Here is a 23,627-nt window from a genome sequence, read left to right on the forward strand (position 1 = left end):
ATTGTGATTCTAATTTTATAGGTAAGGAAGCTGAAGATCATCCTACATACAGCAGATCCCTTATTGTCCCCTTAATGCTGTATCACCTCAGTCTCTGGGCTGGCGTGTCAAGTTTTACTCACTGCTTCATCCACTAAATCAGAATATAGAGTTTTTAGCATGTTTTCAGTCTTTCTTTGGTAGCGTACTTTAACACAGGAGCAATAAATACACATTGATTGCAACCAGGACTGAGTATACAGTTTCTTCGGGCAGAATCTATTTAAGGCCTCTTTATAATTTGCCTCACCCTGTTTCCTCATAATATGAATGTCAATGTTCTCATGTCACGGTGGGAATGAGAGGAAACTGTGGGAGAAGCACCTTTGGGAGACTGTACCTCATGATTTCAGTGGTTCAAAATATTCTCCAGGGGACTTTCATGGGCATGTATGTGGTAACTGGGGAAGACTTTGGCCTCCTAATGTTACCATTATTAATATTCAAAAGAACCTGTTTTAGGAAACACTGATCAGATGAAGAAGAAACAAGGTTCAAAATAGGTTGCCATGTGATAATAGTCTTTTTGACAAAAGGCTCTCTCCCCTCAGGTACGGCCACATCGTCGCCTCATTCCGAACTGGAAAGTACAGGCGCGATTCTTGATGACAAAGAAGATGCTTACTTCACAGAAATTCGCAATTTCATTGGGAACAGCAACCACAGCAGCCAGTCTCCCAGGAACACAGAGGAGAGGTAAAGCGGGGTTTTTCCTTTTTAAACTCAAAAAAATCAATACGTTCCAAATAGATTTGCTGTGCTCACTTTGGTGAGCACCACCGATGGCTGGCATTTATTTAGTGCAGGTTAAATACTAAATGCTCTTTTAAGCACTTTCCATGTATGAATTTAATTATCATGATACCCCAATGAGGTAGCAACCATTACTATGGAATTTTATCAGTGAAGGAATGAAGATATTGAAGGTTAGATAACTTGCCAGAGGCCACATAAGTAATTAATAACTGGGACTCATCCTGGGCTCTCTGGTTCCAGAGCCCATGCTTTTACCACTATTCTGCCCTGCTTCTCTTGATAACTAATTAGAATATTTTATCAAAACTTGCCAAGCAGAAGGGAAGGCCACCACAGGGATTCAGTTGATTCAGTAGTGGTTACTATTATATATCATATGTATATTACAGATAATATGTGAGTATATCTATCAGTATGTATATATGTATATATATCTATCAGTATGTGTAATATATATATCTGTATATACATTTGTGTGTGTGTGTATATATATATATGTACATATCTATATATAAAACACCCATTGAATATAATGTAAATAGCTTTTACATAGAAATAAGTTGAGACTTCTTGATAAGATTCTCTCACTACCTGTATGCTCTCAGGTGAAGGAATATTCATTTAATTTCAGTATGTTTGTTTCGCTGGGTGTGATCATCCTTGTTTTCAGTGACCTGGTGCCCTGGCTACCTCTTGTTATCATCAATGTCAAGCATGTATGGCTTAATTCAAAAAGAAAATTTTTAATGCTGCTGATAATAATAATTAACATTTATCTAGTGTTTACATTTTATGTGATGTTAATGAAACATTATTTTACCAAAACTCCAGGATTTAATTTTTCTTTTCTGTAAGTTATAATTAAGTATCTGATATTGAGAGCTAGATTTTTCTGAATATAACTATCCAGTAGCCTGTTAGATTAGGATGTAACATAGTCAATTTTAACATCACATGGAATTAGTTAATGAAGTTCTATTACTTTTCATCAAACAAGTATTATTGTTTGTGTCCTCTATTTTTTGATGCTGTGAAGAGTCAAATAATTATTTTAGGTAGTTTTTACATTAAGGTAAGCTTCAAACAAACATCATTTCCCAAGATAACAAAATTATATGACCAATTCTGTTCTTCAACTTGTATAAAGCATGTGTATGGAAAAAGGAGAGAAGATCTGCTATTACATGACCCTTCCCAGCTTCTAAGAAGTCTGATAAGAGCTATGACTTTGTGCAGTTGGACATATCTTTCCCTCTGCTTGCCCATTTGTGTGTGTGTGTGTGTGTGTGTGTGTGTGTGTAAAAGAGAGACAGAGAGTGTGAGCGAGAGAGGAGGGAAGGAGGGAGAGGAGGCAGATGATCAGAAATACAAAGTAGTAAGAACAAGTAGGTAAGAGAGTTACCAAATTACATTTTGATAACGAAATAAACACGATACAAAAAGAGATGTTGAACAGAAACCACCATTTGGGTTCTGAGATGCCTTTTCAGACTTTCTAGCCCTTACTTGGAAATTTGTGAGCCTGCATAGAGCTGCGACATCTGGTTTCAACATGTCCAAACAGCACAGAAGTAAGAAGATTGAGTCATTTAACCCCCCTCCACTCCTATCGGGGCTACTTTTGATGAATCATTTATCCCCCATAAATTGCCACATTTGAAAGCATAATTAACAAATAGTTTTTTTTTAATCATGTTGGCTTTGTTACTTTTGGTTTTCATCCATGCATTCTTTGGTTCTTTTACTTTTTCTTTCATTTTTAAAAAATAACAATTTCAATCCATTCAAGCAAGCAAGTTGGCAGTATGTCTGGAAACTAATAATTTATGTCTGTGCAAAACATGTTTTCATCATTCTTTGATAAAAGAGGTTAAGAGATTGGCTGTATAAAAAGGTTAACAATGGTAATATGACTGTTTTTAAGATTTTTACTATGTATATCTGTCACACCCAACATTGTTTTGTTTATTTATTTACCCTGGAAAATCTAAATATTAAATTATACTCCTTTTTGTTACGTGAGAATGTGATGGATACATTGCTGATACCTAATCTCCCATGATCTGAAAAATCGTTCCATTAAGTATGAAAATCATACATTTCTGTAGCAATAACTTAAATTTCAACAAACTTTCTGAATTTGGGGAAGTGTTTTAACTTCCCTGGTCATATATCTTTAAAAAGAGGAGGTTAGGAAGAGATATTCTGTAGTTCAAAGCATTTGTAATCAATTTGAAACCAAGTTAAGTTTGACTTTTATTTATATATTTTTTTTAATGTTTATTTATTTTTGAAAGAAAGAGACAGAGCGTGAGTGGGGGAGGGGCAGAGAGAGGGGGAGACATGGAATCTGAAGCAGGCTCCAGGCTCTGAACTGTCAGCACAGAGCCCAACGCAGGGCTCGAACTCACAAACCCTGAGATCATGACCTGAGCCAAAGTCCGTTGCTTAACTGACTCAGTCCAGGCACCCCTAATTTTGCCTTGTAAATATTACAGTGAAACTTAAATTCAATTTTTACATTCTTCATGTTTATTTTAAAGCCTGAGAAGTTTGTCTTCGTTTTATAAATGCTCTCAAATGTATTCAACTGGGACTTCTATGTAATTCAACTTTTTTTATAATTAAACTTTTGAATCACATAATACAGTCCTTGCAACCACAAACTAAAGTATTACAAATGACTTTTAAAAGATAATATTATTCTTTCGTATCATATTAGACATGCATACTAAGTAAGCTTCAAAAGATATTTGCATAATTACATTTTTAGATAATTTCCTACCCCAAAGTTCTTCTGGGAAACAAGGAACTTTTTACATTCAGACCTTCAAGGATAATTTGAAAACAGTACAAATAAGTGAGCTCTCAATCATTTCCAAGTTTGAGCAAGATGTCTAAGTGGCATGTACCACAAATATCACCTAGAAATAACAAATACCGGTTGGTTCCTGGCAGCTATCTTAGCATTTTCTTTGAACCCTTAGATTCATTTTAGGCATGTATGTTGAAGCATTTGGTCATTATTTTGCAGGGATCTGAATTTTCCAGAAACCTATTATTTTAATTGGTGGGCACTTCTATGGTAATTAGATGACATTTTGTAGAACAAACATTGGTATGCTTTTTATATTATATATAACAATATCATTTATCAGGAACACTCTGATAAGGAATAAGAATCTGAGATTGTTTTTCCAGCTCTGCCACAAGCTCCTTTATCCTCTGAATAATCACCCAATTATTTTTTTCTTCATTTTCTCATTTGCGAATTACATTATTTTCCCATGGTTGCCATAAAGCATAAACAATAAAAATTTCTTGTGGAAGTGTTGGAAATCTAAACAGTTAGGAAGACATGATAAGAAAGCTAGCTGCGCATTTAAAAAGGAAACCAATAATTGGACCTGTTGCTTTTTTTTTATGCTTTTGAAAGAATGAACGGCAGTCATTTTAAGGATGAGAAAGCTTTGGTGACCAGTCAAAATTCAGATTTACTGGATGACGAAGAAGTAGAAGACGAGGTGTTGTTAGATGAGGAGGACGAAGACAATGATATTACTGGAAAAACAGGAAAAGAACCTGTGACAAGCAATTTACATGAAGGAAATCCTGAGGATGAGTATGAAGAAGCCAGTGCCCTGGAGATGAGTTGCAAAACGTCTCCAGTGAGGTGAGTTAGTAAATAAGCAAGAGCAGATGCATATATGGCAGCAATTCCTTCCGCTTTGTTTTTCCATGAGGACAACATTTCAGGTGCTAGCAGTTTATGAGTAATGAATCATAAGAGCAAAGCTGAGTTAACAAGGCATGTTTGTTGTATTCATTTTGATTAGATGAAAATAAGGTGGCCATCAACATAATCCACAAGACTACAAATACATTGCTGTTTGGGAAACTCTAACCTGAGATAGATGTATAAATGAAAATTAAACGAGCACCCAGTCATTTATTTAGACCCTACCTGTAAAACACCAAGTAAAATAGAGATATCAACATTATCTAATTCATTCAAAAGTCCGGTGTGTTATAAGTCAACTAATATTGAGATAAATTTCACCTAATTTGATATATATGTGTTCTATACAGGTAGGTTTTTAAATGGAAAAAAAATTAACCAAATAGTTAAATTTTTAGGAATATTATATTTTCTTCTGGGTAGTGGGAGCTGACTAAATATTATCGTAACTGGCTTTATTTTAAGTGGAAATTATAAGCCTATAAATTGTGTTTCCACTGCACTGCTGATTTCACATCATTGACTTTAACTCTTTACCTCTTATACACACGTGCTTTAGTTATGAAAAATCTTGAAACAAATATGTTTTTAAGGTACAATATTTGTAAACACTTTGAAGAACCTGATAACGGATGCATGCTTCTTTATACTGCAAATATAATATGAAGTTTGACAGCTGTATAGATTCAGATGAAAAGTGATTTGGTTGGATAACAAACGGAAACAGAAAAAAAAAACCCTCTGTGCTTTCCCATTGGTTCATTTTAGGTATAAAGAGGAAGAATATAAAACTGGACTTTCTGCTCTAGATCATATAAGGCACTTCACAGATAGCCTCAAAATGAGGAAAATGGAAGATAATCAATATACTGAAGCTGAGCTGTCTTCTTTTAGTGCTTCCCATGTGCCGGAGGAACTTAAACAGCCGTTACACAGAAAGTCCAAGTCACAGGTACATATTTTCGTGTAGTACAGCATCATGGTGACATTGTGCCTTTGATGCCAAAAGGCAGCTAGTTTCTCTCTTTGCAATATTCTAGAATCTGAACAGGTTCAGAGGCTTTACTCAAAACGTTCACATCTTGCCTCAATGACCAAATCCAAAATGGTTAACCAATTAACATGGCTGCACTCTACACAGAGACTTCGGTGACAAATCTTGTCCTATGGTGATTTTTCTTTTACTTGGCAGTTCCCTTACTTCTGTATAGATAGTTCATAATGTTTGCACCTGTTTATATATTACCTCAGAATTGTTTTCTAATTGGCTTGAATCTGTAGTTTTTGTCAACCTAATTATATTTTCAGACTTCTGGAAAGTGAATCCTGCCTTCAATTTTTTTTTTTGGTCCATTACTATGTGTAGTTAATTAACAAGTTATCTAATTATAGCATTTAAGAGTAGACTAAGGATCAGAGATTAAATGAGTTGCCAAAAGTCTGCAGCAACTTACTGGCAGATTTGGAAATAAAGCCTATTAATTTTTATTGAGTGAATCAGGACTGTGGTAACTAAAATAAATCCATTTAAGGATGCATAAATACCAATTAAAATAGCCTTCATTATTTAATCACAAAATAAAGGAAGTCAGTATTTTCTGCCTGACATCCACACTCAACCAGGTTGTTCATTTCATTTAGGTCAATTAAAAAGGAAAGAAAGAAAGAAAGAACGAGAGAAAGAAAGAAAGAAAGAAAAGAAAGTTCCTGTTCCTACCACATTTGTTGGTTATTTTGGCCTAACTGATCTTGAGCCCATTTTGGAGGTATCAAAACCTGACGTGTCAAACCATGTGACCCTATTGGCTTGTACATTTGGAAATGATTTCTTATTTAGCTGAGATGTTTGGGCTGGTCTTAGCAGCAAATGTGGTCATATCTCAACTAAGGTTGGGAAAAGCACTATGTTTGTGGGATGATATAAATTTTTAAATATTAGTCAATTCGGCAAAAATCTAAGATACCATGTTCTTTTTGAGTTGGAAATGAAAACACCTCACCTCAGCACTGGAGTTGCTGGCTATGTGAACTTGAGAACATCACTTCATGACTGCAGGTACCACTTCCTCATTGGAAAGTGGTCTAAGATCTCTTCCTGCTCTACGATTAAGTGGAGATAAAAAAATATTTTTTTAATTTATAACATTAGAAGTAAACCAGCCATAGTAGACATCTAATTTTTACCTACAGATAACCATTAGAGGTAGCTAGCATTTTTTTTAAACACTTGATATCCCATTCTTCCTTCCTAATTGATCAGAGAGATACTGGGGGATCCAGGCTTTCTTTTCTGTTTTTAAATTTCTTTTAATTATTCCACGTAAAATACGTATAATTGTAAGACACAATACCTAAAAATTCCTGAAATAGTCAGAAATGGTTGAAAACAGAAGGGTCAGAGAATCTAGAGATAAAAGAGGTGATATATTTTGGTACCAGCATTTTGACATAAAGTCCCTGCCCAATTGGACTAAGACTTACCATCACAAGAAATACTAGTGTTTTGCAATCCTAACTCATATTTTTTGTATTACTTGATCATGTCATATATATCAGTTTAAAAAGGGTCAGTCCCTTTTGCATACTAACCTTATTTCATGAAACTTTTTATTCATTCATTCAGTTGTTATTAATTAGCAGGTATGTGCAGGGCACTGATCTTTGTGCATGAAAATGTTTATTTCCTTTGATTACCAAAAGGCAATATTTATTCTATATTCTATATAAAAGACAGTATTCTATATTTATTGTTTTCTAGAATCTGAATAGAGATAGATGACTTACTCAAAACATTCATATATTTACTCTGTGATTTTGATAGTGATTGAATCCAAGAGAGTTGACCAATACGACAGTGGCTGCATTCTGCATAGAATCCTCTTTGAAAAACCCTATCCTAAAGATTAACTTCATAATAATAGGTACTATTTATTTCAGGCACTCTATGTTCTGTAGTGCTTGTAATTCCTTCGCAGCCCCTGGAGGCAAGTTTTTATTATTATTATCCCCATTTGATATGAAGAAAGTGACCTTGAAAGGCTAAGCAACTTGCCCAAGGTCATACAGCTATTTGAAGAGAGGCAGGTTAGAAGCCAGAAGTCCAAAATTTTCTGTATGTTCCCTTTCATTTTTCCAAATATTAGAATGGGTTTTGTTAAAAACATTTCAGAGTATTCTCTATGTTGATCTCTAAAAGTGGGTATATTATAAAAATAAAGTTCAATGCTCACTTCACTCATTTTAAACACTTCTAGGGACAAGGACTATATATTCTTTATCATTGATTCCCTAGGACCTAGCACAGTGCCTGGCACAGAGTAGATGCTTAGGAAATATTCCTTATATATCTGTTGAGATTTTGTAGAGGTCTAGAAGGCAAATAGCATACATAGAAGTCAAATGTGTACATTTAGAGCAATGACCCAGCAAATGAGAATCAGCCTATGAGGGCAGATTTTCTAACTGATTGCCATGATTACGGAAGAAACCACAGACTGGCCACATGTCTCAGCATGACTCTCAGAGATGAAATTCTGCTTAACAACAGAGGCATTTTGTCTTTGTTTACAGACAGTGGAATGTCTTTGGCAGGACATTAATGATTCCACTTCAGCAGCATTTTGACAAGCGAGTTTAGCAATGGATGAGACCAACAATAGCAAATCAACAGTGAAAAGTTCACTCACAAGTCAAGACCAAACATTTCATTTGAATATTTTACTTGGCAGCAAATGGGGGATTCTCTGAACGGTTATTTAGAACTGACATGATAATGAGGAAGAAAGAGCACTTCTTCACAGAACACCGCCATGCACCTTATGCTCGGTAGACACTGGAGTACCAGTTGGTTAGAATGTTGTTGGGTCTTGTGTTTTGTTTTAGGTTGTGGTAGGGCTGGCTTGATCCACCTTAGCTTTCAAGGTCTTTGGGTGTCGGCTTTGAATATATCAAACATGGAGGGAAAGCAGACAAAGGACTGGATTAAAAGTTGGGCAGGGGGCACCTGGGTGGCGCAGTCGGCTAAGCGTCCGACTTCAGCCAGGTCACGATCTCGCGGTCCGGGAGTTCGAGCCCCGCGTCAGGCTCTGGGCTGATGGCTCGGAGCCTGGAGCCTGTTTCCAATTCTGTGTCTCCCTCTCTCTCTGCCCCTCCCCCGTTCATGCTCTGTCTCTCTCTGTCCCAAAAATAAAAATTAAAAAAATAATAATAATAAAAAAATAAATAAAAGTTGGGCAGAAATCCATTGTAGTTATGCCTCCTCCAGTTGAGTGACTGGTCCAGTTGAGTGACTTGGGGCGAGTCATGTCATCTCAGTGCTCTCAGTTATAAAATGCAGGAGTTGGTGGGACCGTGTCTTCTACTAGACCCCAGTGCTGTCAAGGCAGGTCTATACCCTGCTCATATCTGTGGTTTCGGTCATTGACACACAATAATATTTTTGGTGCGTTGAACATGGGCATGAAGAGCGGATGGATGACCGTATCTATGGTTGGGCAGGGGGATGACTCATGTTTCTCAGTGGAGGCATTGTTGACATTTTAGGCAGGATAATTCACTTTTTTTGTCCTGGAGAGCAGATACTTTTGTGGCCCCTGGGCACTGAAGGCCAGCAGTAACACCACATCATTACAGAAACAAAACGCCCCACACTTTTCCAAACATACCATGAGGGGTGCTCCTACTCCGGGTCCCTTCTTCTGCTAACACTCACCAGCAATATTCTTCAAGCTGAAAGTGATGTTTTCCAATGCCACTTACCAAGTCTCTCCTCTTCACCCCAGGCATATGCTATGATGTTGTCATTGTCCGACAAGGAGTCCCTCCATTCTACATCCCACGGTTCTTCCAACGTGTGGCACAGTATGGCAAGGGCTGCTGCGGAATCCAGTGCCATCCAGTCCATAAGCCACGTATGACATTACCAAGGTCGACCAGAGTGGGACCAAGTCCAACAGTAGCATGGCTCTTTCATCTAGGACTATTTAAAAGACTGCTGAGCAGAATGCCTTAGAAACCTGAAGGGTCACTCATTTAAAGTCTGGTGACCTTAAACTGAATGCTTAAAAAAAGAAAGAAAGAAAAAGAAAGGAAAAGAAAGAAAGAAAAAAAAAGAAACTATTTATTCTCGATATTTTGTTTTGCACAGCAAAGGCAGCTGCTGACTTCTGGAAGGTCAATGCGACTTAACGTGATTCAGTGAGAATGAGCAACTTGCTGGGCAGAAGGCGTCTTCGTCTGCCCTGCCCTGGGCTGTGGGTGGGTGTGAGGGCTGTGGGGATGGCGGCATTGGCACGAATGAACACTCCATAGAAACTGAATTCTTTTTTGTACAAGATCACCCGACACATGATTGGGAACAGTTGCTTTCAATGACAGATTTAATTTTTTTCTTTGTTAAAGTTTTATGTAATTTAACCCTTTGAAGACAGAAGTAGTTGGATAAAATGCACACTTGATAATTATAGAAACTGATAACAGGGAGTACTTGTTCCCCATTAACGTTTGCCTTCTTAAGTACATTGTTTAAAACTAGGGAAAAAGGGTATGTGTATATTGTAAACTATGGATGTTCAGCGCTCATAAAGGTTCAGTCAGTGAAGTAACCTGTTCATCACCAGTACCGCTGTACCACTACACTAATAAAATGTTTGCCAAATCCTTGTAATAACATCTTAATTTTAGACAATCATGTCACTGTTTTTTAATGTTTAATTTTGTGTGTGTTGCGTGTACCATGTATTTATTTGTTGGCAAACTATTGTTTGTTGATTACAACAGCACTGTTCCAGTCAGCCACTACTTTCTGACGTCTGAGGCACACCCTTTTCTGAATTTCAAGGACCAAGGTGACTCTACCTGTGTGTGGGAGTGCCAAATGGTGTTTGGCTTTTCTTAACATTCCTTTTTTGACGTTGTTTTGTTTTCCTTCTTAATGAGCTAAATACGAATAGATGCAACTTAGTTTTTGTAATACTGAAATCGATTCAATTGTATAAATGATTATAATTTCTTTCATGAAAGCATGATTCTTCTAATTAAAAACTGTACCCCATATTTTATGCTGGTCGTCTGCAAGCTTGTGCGATGTTATGTTCATGTTAATCCTATTTGTAAAATGAAGTGTTCCAGACCTTATGTTAAAAGAGAGAAGTAAATAACAGACTGTATTCAGTTATTTTGCCCTTTATTGAAGAACCAGATTTGTTTTTTTTTGTTTGTTTGTTTGTTTGTAATCTCATTTTGAAATAATCGGCAAGTTGAGGTACTTTCTTCAAATGCTTTGTACAATATAAACTGTTATGCCTTTCAGTGCATTACTATGGGAGGAGCAACTAAAAAATAAAGACTTACAAAAATGGTTATTTTTCCCACTGTGTGATATTTTCCCTCCTTGTGCAATTGTAGTTTCTCTAGGGATCGAATGATTTAAAGATAAGATATCTGGGGACTTGATGCCCTGGTAGATACATGGAGTGTAGAGCATGTGTGTATTGTTTCGAGATGATGTAGGAATAGACCTTGACCCACCACGAATTGGGATATTGCTGACTCATTCTTCTGAACTTTCTCTTTGTGGAGCAAAGGCAGGGCTCATGTGCGACACCACAGGGTCCTGGTTTTACTACATGTCCACAGCACCCATTTTATTTTTGTTATTTTTAAAAATTTTTTAAAATTTTTTAAAATTTATTTTTATTTGAGACACACACACACACACACACACACACACACACACAGTGGGGGAGGGGCAGAGAGAGAATGGGAGACACAGAATCCGAAGCAGGCTTCAGGCTCTGAGCTGTCAGCACAGAGCCCGTTGAGGGGCTCCAACTCACGGACTGTGAGATCGTGACCTGAGCCGAAGTCAGACGCTTAACTGACTGAGCCATTCAGGCTCAAAATTAAAATTTTGTTTTTAATTACACAAACACTGTTAACTAATTCACAAGATGGAAAAAAAAACATTTTAACTTTTCCATGTTTCTTTTAAGTCTTTGCATGCAAAATATCATTTTTTATAGTTATAGTAAGAGTGTAGGCATAATGTTCTCTCTTTACTGTGGCAAAAAAAAAAAGTCAATACGTATTGTTACAAGTTCAAAATAATAAACAGTTGCCCCACAGTCCATCAAGTTCGATATACTATAATTTCTTCAACCATTTCAATTTTGTTGAAAATTTAGGTTTCCTGCATTTCACTAATGTAAGCAATGGTATTTTAATTTCCATGCACAAAATGGTTTTTGTGTGTTCATATGTGTACATACATGGTTGGGATGTGAAGAGTGGTATATCCATATGATAAATTCTCCAGTGGGGGAAGCAATTATGAATTTGTCTTGCTCCTTAAATATAATGCCAATTGTTTTAAAATATGGAAATTTCATTTTTGGCTCACTGCAGAGGTTTTAACAAGGCTTGAAGAATAAGTATGGCACATGGAAATAGATACAGACTAATTTCTTCATTCATTTACGCATTCTTAGCCACAATGCCATATACAAAGAGAATCACATTCTTTTCTAAATGTCAGTAGCATAGGAATTAGATACATAGGGTATAAATGTTAATTTTTTAAATATAAAGTATGTATACGAAAAAGCATTCAGGAAATCTACTTAGGCTATAAATCTGGTCTGTAAAAAAAGGAAAAGAAGGATCTAGTACTTGGGACATAAGAAAAGCACAGATCTGGAACATGCTGTGCATTTTCCTTTGTTCTAAAGAATATACCTATAAATTCTGAACCAGTTTGAATATTCTCAACGCTACTAAATTTTTGTTAGGCTTTGAGCATGACATTTCAGTTGTTTGCTAATACGTAGTGGCTCCAAATTCCAAAAAGGCTTTCAAGCCTTACATTTCTGCTGTTGTCTCCATTTATTTCGCCTGCAGTCCTGCACCACGTGCCCCTGTGGGGGCTGGTGAGATATGGTGGAGACAATATTGGATTTGGAAACTGAAGGCCTGGGTTTGAGGTCGGGGTCCACTGCTTCACTGGCTTTGAGGTCTCGGGCAAGTCACATACCTCTCGAAACCCCATCTATGAAACCAGGGTAATAACACTTGCTTCTGCTGCTGCCGCATTGGGTTTCTGTGACTGTCAAAAATGAAAATACAGTTTTGGAAATCTTTGCTAAAACTTTGACACCTGCAAGGCATTTATAAATTTCATGGTAGGAATTAAGGAAACACAATATATGCATGTGTCTATGTATATATGTGTATACACATATGAATCTACAGATACACATACACAAACATTATACTAAGAGAAAAGTTTTAGAATGTAACCGAAATCTACTCTAGACTTTACAGAAGTAGACATGGACATTTTCTACAAAAAAAATATTAATAGATAGTTCCTGAACAAATACGTATTTTTGAAAAATAAAGCTTAGTTAGCCCTTTGAAGATACGAGCTATTCAGTACAATTGTTGAGAGCTCTCAAAAAATTTAAGGACAGTTAAGAAAGCACATTTAAACAGTAGGCACATTGAAGGCTGCCTGGGTGGCTCAGTCGGTTAAGTGTACTGACTCTTGATTTCAGCTCAGGTCATGACCCCACAGTTTGGGAGTTCAAGCCCCATGTCGGACTCTGTGCTGTGTGGACCCGGATTGGGATTCTGTCTCCCTCTATCTCTGTCCCTCCCTGCTCACGCACTCTGTCTCTCAAAGATAAATAAATAAATAAATAAATAAAAAGAATAGGCACATTCGTGGTTTTTTTATTTTCAGATAATGACCATCAACCAATTTTATTTCTGTACAGAATAAATGAGTTATCCATTTTTAACTGCCTGTTATGTCAATGTCCCGCTGAAAATATGCACATCCGTTACCTCAGTCATCCCAGAAGGCCTGAAGCAGGCAGCCTTACTCCTGTTTCACAGATGAGGAAACTGGATCTCAGAGAGTTCGAGGACCTCGCTCAAAGTTAATAGGCTGGGAACTGGCTGGCTGAGATTCCAGGGGTGTCTGGCTCCTTATCCCACTCTTAGCTAAGAGTCTCAGACCTCCTGATTGAGGCACAGCTAACAAAAATCCAAAAAGGAATGTTCCAAATCAAAGAAATGTGCCCACAGAGAGTAAAGCTGTCAGAGATGCAAATGTGCCCGGGAGACATTTAGGCGTCTGAGTCTTGGCTGTAAAGAGTTTGGAAGGTGAGTGCCAAGCACTAGGTTCCAAGCTTTTTCTATTCAGGTTATCTCAAGTCAAACCAGCAATACCAGTGCTTTTTTGAATGATCCTAAATGATTCCTCAGCAAGAGAAGGGCCTGAGTAATCTTGTTTGCAAATTCGTAGCAGGTGGCTTGAGTTTCCTCCTTATCCTTTTTGGAAAAAAAAAATGATTTACCCCAAACCTACATTTTGAAATTATTAACATGGAATGAATTAAGCCCTTTCTAAAATCGTTAGCAGACTCATCATGAGAGAAAGCAAATGTAGAAGCAAGTGCAGTTAAGAAGTTTGGAGAGCCAGCCAGCTCTTCCCCAAGAGATTTAGGCTAGGATTTAATTGTCTGTTATATTTCGCACAACCCATTTCTGAATAGAAGAGACTGTCCTTGGGGCAGCATGTATTTAGAAAAAGGATGTATGATGGTTACTATAAAAAAATTCCAGAAAACAACAAAGACTCATGAAAGGGCGGAGCAATTGGAACCCTTGTGCACTGCTGGTGGGAATGTACATTGGTGCAGGCACTATGGAAACCAACATGGAGGTTCCTCAAACAATTAAAAATAGAACTGCCATATGATCCAGCAATCCCACTTCTGGAGAGATACCCAAAAGGAATTCAAAGCAGGGTCTCAAAGAGATATTTGTACACTCATGTTCACAGCAGCGTTGTTCACAGTAGCTGAAGACTGGAAGCAACCCACGTATCTATCGATGGATAAATAAACAAAATGTGGCATATACATATAATGGAACATTATTCAGTCTTAAAAAAGAAAGAAATTCTGACATATGCTATCATATGGACAAACCTTGAGGATATTATGCTAGGTAAATAAGCTAGTCGCAAAAAGACAAATACTGTATGATTCCACTCATATAAAGTACCTAAAATAGTCAAACTCACAGAGATAGAAAGTAGAATGGTGATTGCCAGAGGCTGGTGCCAGGAAAGAATGGGGAATTGTTGTTTAATTGATACAGAGTTTCAGAGAAGTGGATGTGGGAGAGCTCATGACAGTTACAGGGAAAGCTGGGGAATCAGGTTTAGGAAATAATCCAGAACCAATGGGTACGCAATAGCAAGAACCCTGGGCCACCTCTTAGGCTGTCATCATCAAGATGAATCAACTACCATTTTGTTCAGTCTTTCTTGTCACTCTGGGTCCAGATTAAAATTCCAGGGTTAGAGCTTGAAATTGGCCCTAGTTCTAACCCTACATGATCCAGAGCATCATTAAATGCATCTAAAGGTATGGGACACAAAAAAATCAGTTCCCATAAAGCTAAATTGAGAAGCTCCTCACAAATAAGTGGGAATAAAATGATGGATGGAAAAAAATATATTCATACAACTTAATGATAGGGAAACTACATGTATGGAACAATAATTTCAGGGAAGGACGTAGGTTTTGGTGATCTTAAGAGTTACCAGAGGGATAACCTGACAGCGCATGCAAAATTAGGACTGTTCCAGAAGCCAAAGGACCTACAGTCCTCTCAGGAATAATTCTTCCAGAAAATTCTTAAAGTAAGGATTTTTGTTACTGTGTTTTTCTGTTTTGTTTTATCCAATCATGGCTCCTACTGACAGTTCTACCAAGATTGGCAATAAAATTGTAGTCAAGCAGCCACGTGTTAACCGTAATTAGAGATTGATTCATAAAAGGATTTGCTCATTTCTATGGGATGCATGCAGTAATCATGGTCAGTAAGAAACGAAAGTGTTTGAATTAAAAGCACAGTAAATCGATGTCTAGAAAGAAAAGCAGAAACCACTCTAAAATTTTAATGCAAACGGTTGCATATAAAAACATTGGAAGCTCTGGAAGAGCAAAAAGGGTAGAATGTAAACCAGAGACCCGGAAGTGGCCTGCCCCTCCCCCTCCCCCCCCCCCCCCAGCGTCATGAAAGCATGGCCGCTGTTCCTGCTGCTACATCTCTTAATGTGCCTGCCTCCACTGCTGTTGCTGACACCTCTGAATTTTCTATACCCCCAGCTGCTACTACTCGAGGAGTCACCCTTCTTGCTGCCTTCCCACCTCCCACCAGTGGTTTCCATCACACCTCACTGGAAGCCAGCTGGGGAATGAGGTTTTCCCACATCCAGGCCCCAGTAATACCAGTGGGAATGGTGCTAAATACCAACAGACCATATCTGACCTAGGACCGGCTAAACCCAACGCACGCTCTAGATTCCTGGAGAAATCCTCTGACAGCTTCCCACTGGGTTTTGAATAGACACAACACATCAACGTGGCCTCCCAGACCCTCCCCCCCCTCCCCCCCGCCATGACCTAGTTTTTCGCTACCTCTCTAGTCTGGCCCTACTGACCTATCTCAAAGGTGCTGAATGACTTTCAGTCACCAAGTTCAATTTCACTTTTAAGGACTTCACACAGGGCACTCTGTGAACTTAGAACACGCCCTCTTGTCTCTCTCTCAATCTAGAGCCAGCCCCCCACATTCTTAGTTGGTTAAACTAACTTACTCTTCAGATTTTAAGTTATCTACTACTTCTTCTGAAAAACCTCTCTCGATACATTCTACTCTCCTCCACCTATTAATGTAAATGAACAGTCCTGTTGTAGTCTCTCATCAAGGAATGTGCTACATATTTGGTGTACCTATTATAGTTTGTAACTGTATATATATGCATGAATAATTTTTTTTCAACGTTTATTTATTTTTGGGACAGAGAGAGACGGAGCATGAACGGGGGAGGGGCAGAGAGAGAGGGAGACACAGAATCAGAAACAGGCTCCAGGCTCTGAGCCACCAGCCCAGAGCCTGACGCGGGGCTCAAACTCACGGACCACGAGATCGTGACCTGGCTGAAGTCCGACGCTTAACCGACTGCGTCACCCAGGCGCCCCAATGCATGAGTAATTTAAGATGGTTGTTCCTAAAATCTTAAGATCCACGAATGTACTATGTCTACTTTGATCAATGTTATATTCCCAGTGATTAATACAGAGTATGGCGTTCTGTGACTACTCTATACATTTTAATCAAATTAATGAATAAATAAATAAGTTTCCTGAAAGGATGTACATCAAACCAATGTCAGTGGCTACCTCTAAGACAAGTGGAAAAAGTAACTTTTTATAGTATGCACTTTTGTTTTAATGCTTTTAACAGGAAAGAGTTACTTTTATGTTTAAAAAAACACACATTTTGGAATTGAGACTCTCAATTCTAAGAATTCATCCTAAGAAACTAGTTAGCACTGCACACTAATATTTGTATACATGGATATTCATTAAAACATTAATAATCAAAAATTATCAGCATAGAAGTCAAATGAAAGAAACTTACTGAACTAAACTGTGCTGTGTCTGCACGCCCACAGTTAAGTACATGGACAGATAGTCCTAAGATCTTAAATGAACAATCAGGTTACAGTTGGCTGAAGCTATATACTGCAATATTTTACTACTTAGTAGAATCATGCATGAATTTTTATTTGTCTTTTACTTTGCTTATTTCCATTTTTGCATTATCTAAAAATAAACATGTGTTTCTTTTTAAACAAGAAAAACATTATAAAAACAAGCAAAAAATTTCTTCCAAATTAAATAAATAGTGCCAAGAGAAGAAAAAAGAGGTTTTCTCTAAGAGAGTGACACAGGTGCTTTCAGACCAACTGAGTGTTGGTTGACGCCAACCTGCTCCCTCTCAAATGACAACAGAGAGATCTATAAAGAGCGATGATGGTTTTATCCGAGATCCAAGGTCACATAGCTGATCCGAAGTCCAAACCCACTGCTTTCTGGAACACTGCAGTGGGAACCATGTCTCGGTAAGGAATAGGTTATGAGCACAGCGGGTAAAATCTTCGTGTCCAACAAGGGAGCTTGGGTCAAGGATTTCTATAATGGGTTCAAGGGTTAGATTATTTCCAAATATGCCCAAATTGATACCATGCTGTAGATGTTGGACCCTATTTGAACTTGTTTTTTACGTATCATTAATAAAAAGAAACTATGTCTGTAAGGCAATAAAGTTATTGTGCATGTTAAAAATTAGAGTTACAGTACCCATTCCCTATATGTTGATTTATATTTATTTCAATTCTTTATAAAAAAATTTTTAATGTTTATTTTTGAGAGAGAGAGACAGAGTACGAGTGGGAGAGGGGCAGAGAGAGAGAGAGAGTGGGATACACAGAATCTGAAGCAGGATCCAGACTTTGAGCCGTCAGCACAGAACCCAACGCGAGACTTGAACTCATGAACTGTCAGATGATGACCTGAGCCGAAGTTGGATGCTTATCCAACGGAGCCATCCAGTCACCTCTATTTATTTCATTTCAATTTCAGGCTCTAACTACTCACCAGAAATGGGCTCTTTTAACTAGCTGAATGGTGTCGAGCTCATATATGCAAGAAAGCAGTGGTCAAAGGCATCTTGTGTCAAAACCCTGCTCCAATTTGACATCACAGAAGGCAAAATTGACTTTTAATGCTTTCTCTACATTATTGCTCTGTAGGATAAAATGTTGGCTTCTTCCAATCATCTCTTTTAGGCAAAAGCATCTTTAAATCAGGATAAATATACTGGGAGAACAAAGAATCAGAGATTTCCCCAAAGAAGCAAAGTTAACAAGGCCAGCAGGAGGCCAGCTGGTGTCCTGACCTTGTCAAAAAATATCTCCTCACCGCCACCATTGAAATCGTCTCCCTCTGTAACAGTCACATTCTCTTCACTTAAGATAATAATGGATTTTTTTCTAGGAGGAAGGTCATATTAAGTGACTTCAGTCTGTATTATTGTGAATTAGTTAATTGATCCTTTTGTCTGTGGTAGCAAGGAGAGGAGATATTTTCTGAAGAGATGAGAGTTGGTGAAAACAGAATGTAAGGGGACAGACTGGAGTCCCTCTCTGAATGGCAAGGCTGGGACATCTGAAGCAGGGAGGGTAGCAGCAATCTGAGGGCTCTGTTTACCTGGGAGAAGAGCAAGAGGAGAGTCCAGCCTTTTTTGTTTGGTTTTTCTTTGCTGTGTTTCTGTCAAGGACCAAGTCTTTCATCAAAATTCACTCGCTGAAAACAAAAGTGTGGACTAAGGTCTTCCATTTGACAGACCGGAAAGAAAAAATAACAGAAGAATACATTGGAAACCTCAATGAAGAATTTTGGATAAATAAATTCATCGCGATAGCAGAAATCTTCAATTAGCTCTATGGCCTTGGAAACCTCTTTTGAACAACAATAAGGATAAAGACTTGCATTGTTTAGCTCTGAATTTCAACATGTTCTTTTCAGAGAAGTATGCAGCCCCCCCCCCCATAGCATTACTAATTTAGAGCCCACTGTTATTTAAGTGGTGACTTTTTCCTTATTGTTCTTTTATGTACTTAAAATCAATACTTTTCCTCTTCATATTCTTCTGAAAAGTCCAATACATTCTGGAGAATCAACTGAAAAGTGGTTTCCAGCTCCTTTCAATTTTTTTCCTAAAATGCCATCCAAAGATATAAAAATTAAAGAATAATTGGAGAAAGTGGGATCTTTTTCATTCATGTTTTAATGTTCAGAAAATATTCAGGACTATCTCCTAGGCTTAATTGGCTACCACAGTTCTTGCAAAGGCAACAGCAATATGGATAACATTCAAAGGTAGCGTCAAAGAGATCTGACGTCTTAGCATTTTTGCCACAAACTAGCTGTGTGATCTCGTGGAAGAACAGTGATTCCCGAATTTTAACCGTTTATATATCACTCCTTTTTCTTGTATCTGTATACCATCAGTATTGTTTACTTAGCATTTTTGTCATCTTGACTTATTTATTTACACGTTGATCATTTGATTTTGAAAGAACATACCCATAGAAAGCCACTTTCCACAAATATCACTTAGTCATAAAAATAAGCGCAATGAAAAACTACAATATTATTAGGCTCTAGCAAGACCCTTGGGTTTGACATGTTACTTCCCGGGCATATTGAAAAGCACACACTCCTGTTAGAGGTGCCCATGTGACCAGTTCTATCTAGTGGATTGTGAGGGAGGTACACGTGGCACTTCTAGGCCAAATAATTTAATGACAGTACGCAGCGCTCTCTAGTTTCTTCCTCTGATGTGGCAAAGAAGAAAGCTATAGGTTCTACATGTTGCTGACATAAGATAGTAGAGCCTCAGCCCGGGTTCCTGAGAAATGGTGTCACAGACCTGATTCCATTCCAAACACTATTATATCCATTAAGGTCTAAACTTTGATTAGGAAATATACTTTTCATTAGTCCAGACACGTTGATGTCTTTTTTGCCCACAGCAAAGCTTAACCTATTTTGATTAATACAACACCGTGGCCTCTGCCTAGGACCATGGTCTCTCTGTCTAATTGCTCTTTATTCAAAAAGGGGGATATTTGGAAATATGATAGATGTTAGAAAAATATTAGCTCTAATTTGAGACTTTCTTCTTGAGTATAATGAAAAATTTAAGAATAATTAAAATGAGAACGATTTTCTTTCATGCACTTCAAATCTGTCTGTATGCCTTGAAATACACTGGGCAAAATATGCAAACTCATTGATCCTTGGATCCTTTATCAAGAAAATAATAGAAAATAATCGACTCTCTGTTGATTAGAGAAATACGTGAAAAGATGGCAGTTAGCACACAAGAAAAAATTTTGGTGGGTTTTGTTTTAAAGTTACATGACATTAAAAAATAAATAATCCAGTGAAGAAATGGGCAAAAGAACACGAATAGACACTTTTCCAAAGAAGGCATCCAGATGGCTAACAGACACATGAAAAGATGCTCAACATCACTCATCATCAGGGAAATGCAAATCAAAACCACAATGAGATACCAACTTACACCAGTCAGAATGGCTAACATTAACAACTCAGGCAACAACAGATGTTGGCAAGGATGCGGAGAAAGGGGAACCCTTTTGCACTGCTAGTGGGAATCCAAATTGATGCAGCCACTCTGGAAAACGGTATGGAGGTTCATCAAAAAATTAAAAATAGAACTATCCTGTGAGCCAACAATTACACTACTACATATTTATCCAAAGGATACAAAAATGCTGATTCAAAGGGGCACATGCACTCCAATGTTTATAGCGGTACTATCAACAATAGCCAAAGTATGGGAAGAGTCCTAATGTCCACCAACTGAAGAATGGATAAAGAAGATATGGTATATATATATATATATATATATATATATATATACAATGGAATATTACTCAGTGGTCAAAAAGAGTGAAATTTTGCCATTTGCAATAACATGGATGGAACTACAGTGTGTTATGCTAAGTGAAGTAAGTCAGAGAACGATAAATATCATATGATTTCACTTATAGTGGAATTTAAGAAACCAAACAAATGAACATAGGGGAAGAGAAGTAAAAATAATATAAAAACGGAGAGGGAGACAAACCGTAAGAGACCCTTAAAAACAGAGAACAAACTGAGGGTTGCTGGAGGGGTATTGGGTGGGGGGTGGGCTAAATGGGTGATGGGCATTAAGGAGGGCACTTGTTGAATGAGCATTGGGTGTTATATGTAGGTGACGAATCACTAAATTCTATTCCTGAAACCATTTTTACACTATATGTTAACTAACTAGGATTTAAATTTAAAACAATAAAATAAATTAATTAAAAAAATAAGTTAAAAATAAATAAAGTTACATGACATTATACAATGTAGCATATGTACATTTTGAATAGCAAATATTTATTTTGAATGCTTCTAGGCTCTAAGGGACATAGGAAACAAAACATATCTTGTCTGGGACAAGCCTCTCTAGCTGGTGACATTCATACGGAGACATGAATATTGGAAAGAAGCCCTCCATGAATGGTCTAGGTGAACTGTGTAGCAGTTAAAAGGATCAGTGTATAAAAATCTTCAGGCATGCTGATATGAGCAACAAAAGAACGAAATTAGGAAAACCAGATAAACCAGAGAACAAGTTGTAGAGGAGGTAAAGAAGTGTCTCGGTTGGATTATGTTTTAGAGGGAGAGTTAAGGCTTAGTGATGGTTTTGCCTATACAGTATTCGAATAGTCCCTAAATAATAATTATCATTTATTGAATCCTTAGTATGTATTTAGCACTGAGGATAATGCTTTTATTTATTTATTTTTAATTTTTTTATTGTTTATTTTTGAGAGAGGGAGAGAGAGCAGGGTGGGGTCGGGAGAGCAAAGAGAGAGAGGGAGACACAGAATCTGAAGCAGGCTCTAGGCTCTGAGCTGTCAGCACAGATCCTGACGTGGGGCTCAAACTCACCTGCTGTGAGATCATGACCTGAGCCAAAGTCGGATGCTTAACCAACTGAGCCACCCAGACAGCCCAATGCTTTTATTTCTTTTAACCATCACAGTGATCCTGCAATGTGAGGTAGACATTATTATAATTCCCACTTTATCATCTTGGAAACTGAAGCTAAAGAGGTTAAGAAACTTACCCCAGATAACCATTAGATTCGTAAAAGAGCTGGGAACCCACCCAGGTGTATCTGACCCCAAAGGCTGTGAACTCTATCACTCTTCCATTCTGATGACAAGGGATGCTGTTTTACTTTTCCAATAATTACATTTTTCTATATCAACTGTATCCTGTTCTTTGTGTTTTGAATACTTGGAATTTAATCATGAAGACAGCCTAAGATATCCATGTGCTTAGGATTTTGCCTGTGTAAACAGAATACTTTGCGGAGGAATGCAGGGGTTGAGGGTTGCATGAACAGCCCAGCTATGCAGAGTAGGATGGATGCCACTTAACTTTGAACAATTACTCACATATGTCTTGAGCATGAAAACTATTTGTTGGTTTCCTACAATTATCCATGGAACGGTGGAAGGTTCTGGGTCATTTCATGGTAGGTGGTTGCTTTCCAAACAAAGTCATTTCTGTATGTACATGGGTGTGTGTGAGTATGAGGGGGTGGAGAGGGAATGAGGGGCAAGTGAAAAAATAGATGGATTAGAAATTGGCTAGTTACATGTGGCACTGTCGAAGTTGGCTTTAAAGACAATTGCAGTGAATGTGTTGTAGCAAGAGGAAGCATAACGCAAAATGCGCATGGTGTGAGCCAGACATATCTGGTTAAGGATTACAGCTCTGTTGTTAGCTGATGCATGACCATGGAGGGGAGTAAAGAACAGCTATCACTTAACAGGGGAGACTACTGCAAACATTTGACGCATTTGAACAGGGTGGTGCACAATCCATGTTCAAGAAATAGTAATAATGAATGGGCAGTATTGAGGTTCACTACAATCTCTCCTGTTTTTTTTTCTTTTTATGTTTCAATAAGTTATTTCATTCATCTTTTTGCGTAGACTATAGCTTCTCATGGTAAAAATTCAAAAGTTATAGAAGAGATACAATAAAAAATAGTCCTGTATCCCAGCAACTTGGTTCTCCTACACAAACAAATCCTGTTGTAAGATTCTTAGATATCTTTTCAGAAGACAAGCATATTACTCTTTTTATTTCTCCCACGAATGGTAGCATACCACATACTCCTGGATTTTTTTTAGTTTATGTTGATCATTGCATATAAATTCAAATAAATTTCTCTTAACCTTCTTTTTCCCCTTCCTTCCTTCTTCTGTCCTTCCTTCCTTCCTTCCTTCCTTCTCCTCTTCTCTTTTATCAAGTATGTAATATTCCATTGAACCCAAATTTGATTGACCAGTCCCCTACCAATGAATATTTAGGGGTGTTTCAAATATTTCATTGTTGGGAACTTGAATGAATATCTTGGTAAAGAGTCGTAAAATTGCAAGGTCAAAGAGTATGGAAATTAGACTCATCTCTAAAGGGTTGTCATCAGTTTATATTCTCATTCTTGTTTCCCCATATCTACACAACAAATAATACAATATTTTTATCTATGCCAACCTAAGATAATAAAATATAGTGTACATCTTTTA

The 23,627-nt window shown here is 37.5% G+C and overlaps 1 protein-coding gene across 6 annotated transcripts in view; it reads left to right on the forward strand.

Annotated features, from left to right (window-relative positions):
* MECOM (MDS1 and EVI1 complex locus) overlaps window positions 1–10,892 on the forward strand; it is a 564,248-nt gene extending 553,356 nt beyond the window's left edge. For all 6 annotated transcript variants that reach the window (XM_043594949.1, XM_043594951.1, XM_043594950.1 and 3 more), the window contains 4 exons: window positions 591–735; window positions 4,232–4,468; window positions 5,303–5,486; window positions 9,316–10,892. In XM_043594949.1, the coding sequence (XP_043450884.1) occupies window positions 591–735; window positions 4,232–4,468; window positions 5,303–5,486; window positions 9,316–9,450 (701 nt within the window). In that variant the 3' untranslated portion in view covers window positions 9,451–10,892. The remainder of the gene's footprint in view (window positions 1–590; window positions 736–4,231; window positions 4,469–5,302; window positions 5,487–9,315) is intronic.
* Window positions 10,893–23,627: the final 12,735 nt, after the last annotated feature.

Source organism: Prionailurus bengalensis, chromosome C2 (genome assembly GCF_016509475.1).
Source record: "Prionailurus bengalensis isolate Pbe53 chromosome C2, Fcat_Pben_1.1_paternal_pri, whole genome shotgun sequence".
Lineage (NCBI taxonomy): Eukaryota > Metazoa > Chordata > Mammalia > Carnivora > Felidae > Prionailurus > Prionailurus bengalensis.